Consider the following 6,031-nt stretch of genomic DNA (forward strand, 5'->3'; position numbering starts at 1 on the left):
TCCCGCGTGGGTTATCACGACGGTAAACCTATAGAAAGTGTGGTCTATTGCTTAAAATAAAACAAAAGGCAGAGGCCCCAAAATTCAACCCTGGGGACGACAAAACGGATGGCTGAATCCAGACGTGACAAAAATGGGCGGAAGAGAGAACTGCTAACAGACTCTCTCTCCCATTTTTCCTGCCGCCATTTTTCCTGGTTTCAAAAATCGCGCCAAAATTACCATTCCAGGAGCCTGTGTGAACAGTATACTATCCGGTAGGGTTTTTCATTACAGGTACCGGTATATAAGTGTGTATACATAGCCTTAAAAAGGATCCATCTCATGGAGCACTTTGGTTACGAATATATATTCCACGCTGACCATGCTACACTCTTAAGACTGACAGAGACTGGAAAACTTCTTTATTTTGTCTAGACATTCAGGCCACAATCGCCATCTCGTGAAACTGGATAGCCTTTCAGGGGCGGATCCAGAAAATTCAGAAAGGGGTGGCCGGGACACTTTCCAGCCAGCTACATAGATACTCTTTATTTTTCTGAGAATTGTATTAAAATAATAAAAATTCAAACAAAAAGGGGTGTCCGCGGTCCCGTCGGCCCTCCCCAAAATCGGTCCTGTTTTCCCAAAATACCATAATACTCTTTGTTATCCCTCCAAAATTTTGTATAAGCATTTTTTTTTCAATTTCTCTTGGGCATGAGGCGTTTGTAAGTCCCAAGAGAAATTGAAAAAAATTATGCTGAAAATTTTGGACGGGAAATAGTGTAAGAAAATGCGATGAAAATCCAACTTCCTGCCTTGCACGTTTAGAGAATAAGCACGCTGGAAAAATTCGCTTAAAAGGACTGTTAATAAAAATCGCTTTGTCATGTCACGTTCAAGAAACTGAGGGGATACAATGAATAGTTACCAGGAAAAATATGATTTACCATGGTTGTGAACACGTCACGGAAAGACACGGAAATCGATTGTTTCGCAATGATGTGAACTATCCAAGAGAATCAACAAACACTCAAAAAAATCCCAGTAGAATAATAATAATAATAAATAATATCCACAATATCGTGATCTTTGAAGAATTAAAAAACAAATCCAGAAAAAAAGTGAAAAAACGGTGGTACATGTTCCCAAGATTATGAGTGCGAATGCGTACGTGACAGGAGACAGGACCTGCGACATATGTGACGTCATATCACTTCAACACGAGACCGAGGCAGTATATATTCTCAGTTTTACACTCGTTCAAGAAGAGATAGATAGTCAGTTTTCTATGCTTTTTTAGAAAGAAAGTTTCGATATATTTGCAACTATGTTTACCAGAGGTGCTGTTTCAGCCATGTCTCTTTTTCGAGGATCAGAGTCAAGGATGTTCCTTGCTCCTCTGAGAAGTATTTCAGCTTTGAGCAACAGAGCGTCTCTGCTTCGTCCAAGGTTACGTGTTGGGAGTCGATCGCTGAGTAGTCAAGAAGCTACATCAGGTAAAACTATTTTCATTAACTTTCTTTTAAGTTAGTAAAGCCTATTAGTTTTGAGCGATGTTTCTTATCGTTTCAGGCTTCCATTAAATTACTCGTAAAATTAGCGTGATGATCTGTTTACATTCACGGCAGCAAAGTGAAAAGTTCTTCATGTAAGCTGTCGTACATTTGCCAGATAACCATTAATGAAAGAGACAGAACATTAATAATCTATGTATAGCAATTATTTTTCTCTTTTCCTTCCTCTTGTGTGTCTCATGTCTTCCCACCCACTCCACGTGTTGTAAAGGCCGATGGTATGTTGAACTCCTCTTCCATGCTTCCCATACCCTGCCCTTTGTCTTCCAACTTTGGCCCTTTGATGTCTGACAGGACTGTATAACTTAAAGTAGTAGTAATATTTTATTTATGAACCAAATTTTGTGCAGTTTCCTCTATTAACTAATGACTTAAGTACACATGTACACAAAAAAATGAATGTATCAACAACAGATAAATTTGATCTTACAAAATTATTCCCAACCTGGGGCCGGTTGCTCGAAGCCTGGTTAGCGCTAACCGTTGGTTAAGAGGTATCAAAATGTATAGGTTTCCATGGTATTTAACGCTGGTTAGCACTAACCATGCTTCGAGCAACCCAGGCCAGCTGTATTTTAGAACCGGTTGCAATTTCCAAAGTCACAAATTAGGATACATATAGTCTCATTCATTTTAATTTCTTTAGTAGAAAACTGTTTTCATCTACCATAGAGGCAGAAGTACAGGCAATGTTCTACACTGGACTTGATATAGTTTGCTGTATTTCGTTTTAGGTGGTCAAGTGCCTACTATGCATAATGTAACAACTGTGGACAGAATCAGCCTCATCTTAACAAGAACTATGAAACCACCGATACCATCTGAAGTTCCGTAAGTCTGATTTAAGTTTACTGGACAGGGCTGTTTAACTAGGAAATCTCAGTCAGTTTTTGCATATAAATCGCATGCTGGGCACCCTGGATTTCAGGTTCAGAGCACTTGGATCCCTAGAATTTTTCTTAGAGCACAGCCTTGCTGGAATATGAATACCCATATTCTGAACACTGTTCTTGATGCATTTCTTTGGTTAAGATTCTGTTGGAAATGAAAATTATTCTGTAAAACTAATTTTTTACTTTATCAGATGATGCATTATTTTCTTAATAAAGAAATGTGTTCCAGATTATGGGATATTGCATATGATTTTTAATTAAAAGATCAATAACAACAAATCATATCCAATAATTGTGCAAAATCACACCATTGCCTAACATCAGAAGCCCTGGATAGTTAAAAACATGGGAAAGAAACCTTGTGGCAAGGAATTAGATGAACAAAAACAAAATTAATCAGGACGTTACATGTCAATAGAAATCGATCATTGGAAAGCTAATTGACAAGTCAACAGTGCTCAGTATTAATTATTTTTGTCAATAATTATTGTCTATTGATTGTTAAATTTTTTGATAAAAGTCGATAGGACAGGTAATCAATTTTGATAGACTTCTGAAACTTTTCAAAGAATATCTGTTGTGGATTTATGCAAACTTTATGCAAATGCTGTGTGAGGAGAAGGATTTGGATTTCGGAATTCTTCAAACACAAATGGATGCTACTCGTTTCAAACAGATAAAAAACCATTCAGATAGAGGAGTTCTGGCTCATAGTTGCATCATGGATAATCATGGCAAGATGGTGGGAAATTCAAAGATTTGTTTTGGAATTCAAAGCTAGCTAATTCTTCCTGAATTCATATATTAGCCATGCTGTTCTCTTTGAAAACAGTAACTTACAAATTCAAAGAAATGATACACTAAATCTGGAGTGCAAAGAAGTCCGTGATCAGTTTTTAGAAAACCTTGATTTCTCCTTACATTTTCTGTGATTCGACAGTGTTAAAATTAGATGAGCATGAACTCCTCTATGAATATTGTAAATGCTCAACTAGACTGTCAAGAAAGTCCTTCATTCAGTTTAATATTGGTGCAAACGTTTTGAACCGATGTTAATATTTTTCTAACGGATATTGAAACTACCTAAAAACTACCTTTTTATCTACCAATAGTTTGCTGAAAAATGTGAACTCCAACACCGATTTTGATAGAAATCAATCATCACACACAATTTTTTGATCAACTTTTATCAATTTCAGATATTTGTCGATTAATTAGTATCGAAATTATCAACATGTAATGTCCTAAATTAATGGGCCTTTGAGTAATGGGCTCCCTCTATTACTTATTTTAACAGCTTATTACTGAAGTCAAGTCTCTTTTATCTTTTTCTTTATACAGAGTGACAACAATGGAACTTGCAAACAGTCGTCGACGTATAGTCGTCAATGCCACGATGGGATTCCTGTTTCTATGTGGTTCTGTCGCAATTATTCAAGAATACAGTAAGCGTCGCAAGGAGCATACATTGGTGTCACTTCATGACAGAAATGTGCAAAGATATGAAAAACTGAAGGAGGAGGAAGCTGCCACTGAGACTGGAAATGAAAAGTAGCTGAGAAGTGATTTATTACTTTCAAATAATAATTTATTTTTAACCCTAGGTTTTCAGCAAACTACAGAAATGACTGTTTGAAGCCTAGCTTTAATTATTATAAACTATGTATTTTAAAAAGTTTAATAAAATACTACTAGTTTAGTATCACAAAGCATGATCTGATTAGCTAACATACTTGCTATCAATCAGCTCATGGATGGCAAGTAGATCAAGCCAATCAGATAACTGGAAACTGTTCAAATAGCTGTTCTCCTGCTAGCTGTGATTGTCCAAGCTGTTCTTTCTCCCAGCACTTCTTGATTGAAAAGAAGGACAGAACTCTAGTCTGAAATGCTCTGGATGAAAACACAAACACAAAGAAAACTTTGTTCATTATCAAGTCCACCCCCCCCCCCCCCCCCCCTCTTAAAAGACCTAGTGGTTGTTACAACTGAAAGTCCTGGCAAGCTGATAGTGTATCAATATCCATGGGAAGGTATTCCCTCTTGTTAACTTTCCTAATGAAAAGAGTGGTTATCAATTTTTACCCCACTGGTGGGGGCCGAGGTGTCCCATCCCTCTGTGTAAAGAGGACCTTTTGTGAGTTCAAACTTTGAACCGGTGGAAATTTTTCTTGATGTTATCGAAAACATTGGCTGCTAATGGGAAGGATACTTTCTGGGCAGTACATTTATCATATATTGATGTTAATCAGCCACACTGACTGCTCTTTTTAATAATAAATGCATATTCAACAAAACTGAAGACATGACATCTTTCAGTTTTATTCAATTCCATAAGTATAATAAATCTTAGTGATAATCATACATAAGCCTGCTCTGATTCTGATATACTTGTAGAACATAGCCTTCAAAGGCCAAGCCTTTTACTTTAAAAATGATAAAGAAGTCAACTTAAGAGAATTAAATAGACCTATTTGGCTAACTCAATGTTGTACCCAATTCAAACCCTCTAGGAATAAAACGTTTTGTTTCAGGAATTTCCATATCATTTAAATGTGAATGCCACATTATAATGCAAATACAATACACAAAGAATCTTATCCCCGGGAGATTTGAATTGGGTACAACACTGAGTTTGCCGAATAGGTCTATTCTAAATGTCTATTGGAAAGAAAATTTTGGTGCATAAAATACAGTAAAAATCTGTTTACAAGAACCTAGATTTTTCCAACTTAGCCTAAATAGATTCTTATAGAAATGGTAATTAGTGGGATTTTAGGCTGCTTAGGTTCTTAAATAGGTTCTTAATTTGACAGGGGCACCAGTGATCGGAACAGATAACTACTACATGGCATATGTGATATGGAATATATTACTGTATTAAATAATTGTCTAGAATACAGTTTAGATGATAACCATACAGTCAATTTATCTTTATTTTAACTGACTGAAAGCTAGACTAAATTTTTTTTCTGTATTTTCATCTCTGCCTTCATTTTTGTAAAATAAGAACCTATTAAAATAAGTTCTTATAAAAAGGGGGTTTAAAATGAAAATTAAATTGTAGGTTCTTATACACGGGTTTTTACTGTATTGTATGTGAAAATCGGCTATTTTTTGCTGCTGAATTTCCCACGTCTTTTTTTTTGTAAGTTACACATGCTAGGGGACAGTGGCAGCATTACTGAAGCACATATATATATTTTTTATTTAACATGGTAGCGCAATGAAAGTTTAAACTGAACTGCAAACAGCCATTGGACTTTGGTACCATTTTTGTGCACTAAAATCTTCTTTCTGCAGGCTAGAAAAGCACCAAAATATTTTCTTCCTTTAGAAAATTAATATGATTCAGTATGAAGGTCGATACGTTAACCCTTTAAGCCCCAATATACACATACAAATTTTCGAAACTGATCGCCTACATTTCCTTTAAGAATTAGTTGAGAGAATTTAATAAAAGATCAAGGCATTTTGTCTTTGGTGATAATTTTATTAATTCTCATAACTTTATCTCTTGACATTGTATGGACATTGTTGGGAGAAAATTGATGTTGGTCATTGTTGGGACTTAAAGGG

The 6,031-nt window shown here is 35.8% G+C and overlaps 1 protein-coding gene across 1 annotated transcript; it reads left to right on the forward strand.

Moving 5' to 3' along the window:
* The first annotated feature begins 1,217 nt into the window (after positions 1-1,217).
* LOC140922500 (uncharacterized) lies at positions 1,218-4,410 on the forward strand. Its single transcript, XM_073372481.1, has 3 exons — positions 1,218-1,481; positions 2,294-2,390; positions 3,794-4,410. The coding sequence occupies exons 1-3, from the start codon at positions 1,313-1,315 to the stop codon at positions 4,005-4,007; spliced, it is 480 nt and encodes a 159-aa protein (XP_073228582.1). The 5' UTR covers positions 1,218-1,312; the 3' UTR covers positions 4,008-4,410.
* The last annotated feature ends 1,621 nt before the right edge of the window (positions 4,411-6,031 follow it).

This window comes from Porites lutea, chromosome 1 (genome assembly GCF_958299795.1).
Source record: "Porites lutea chromosome 1, jaPorLute2.1, whole genome shotgun sequence".
Classification (NCBI taxonomy): domain Eukaryota; kingdom Metazoa; phylum Cnidaria; class Anthozoa; order Scleractinia; family Poritidae; genus Porites; species Porites lutea.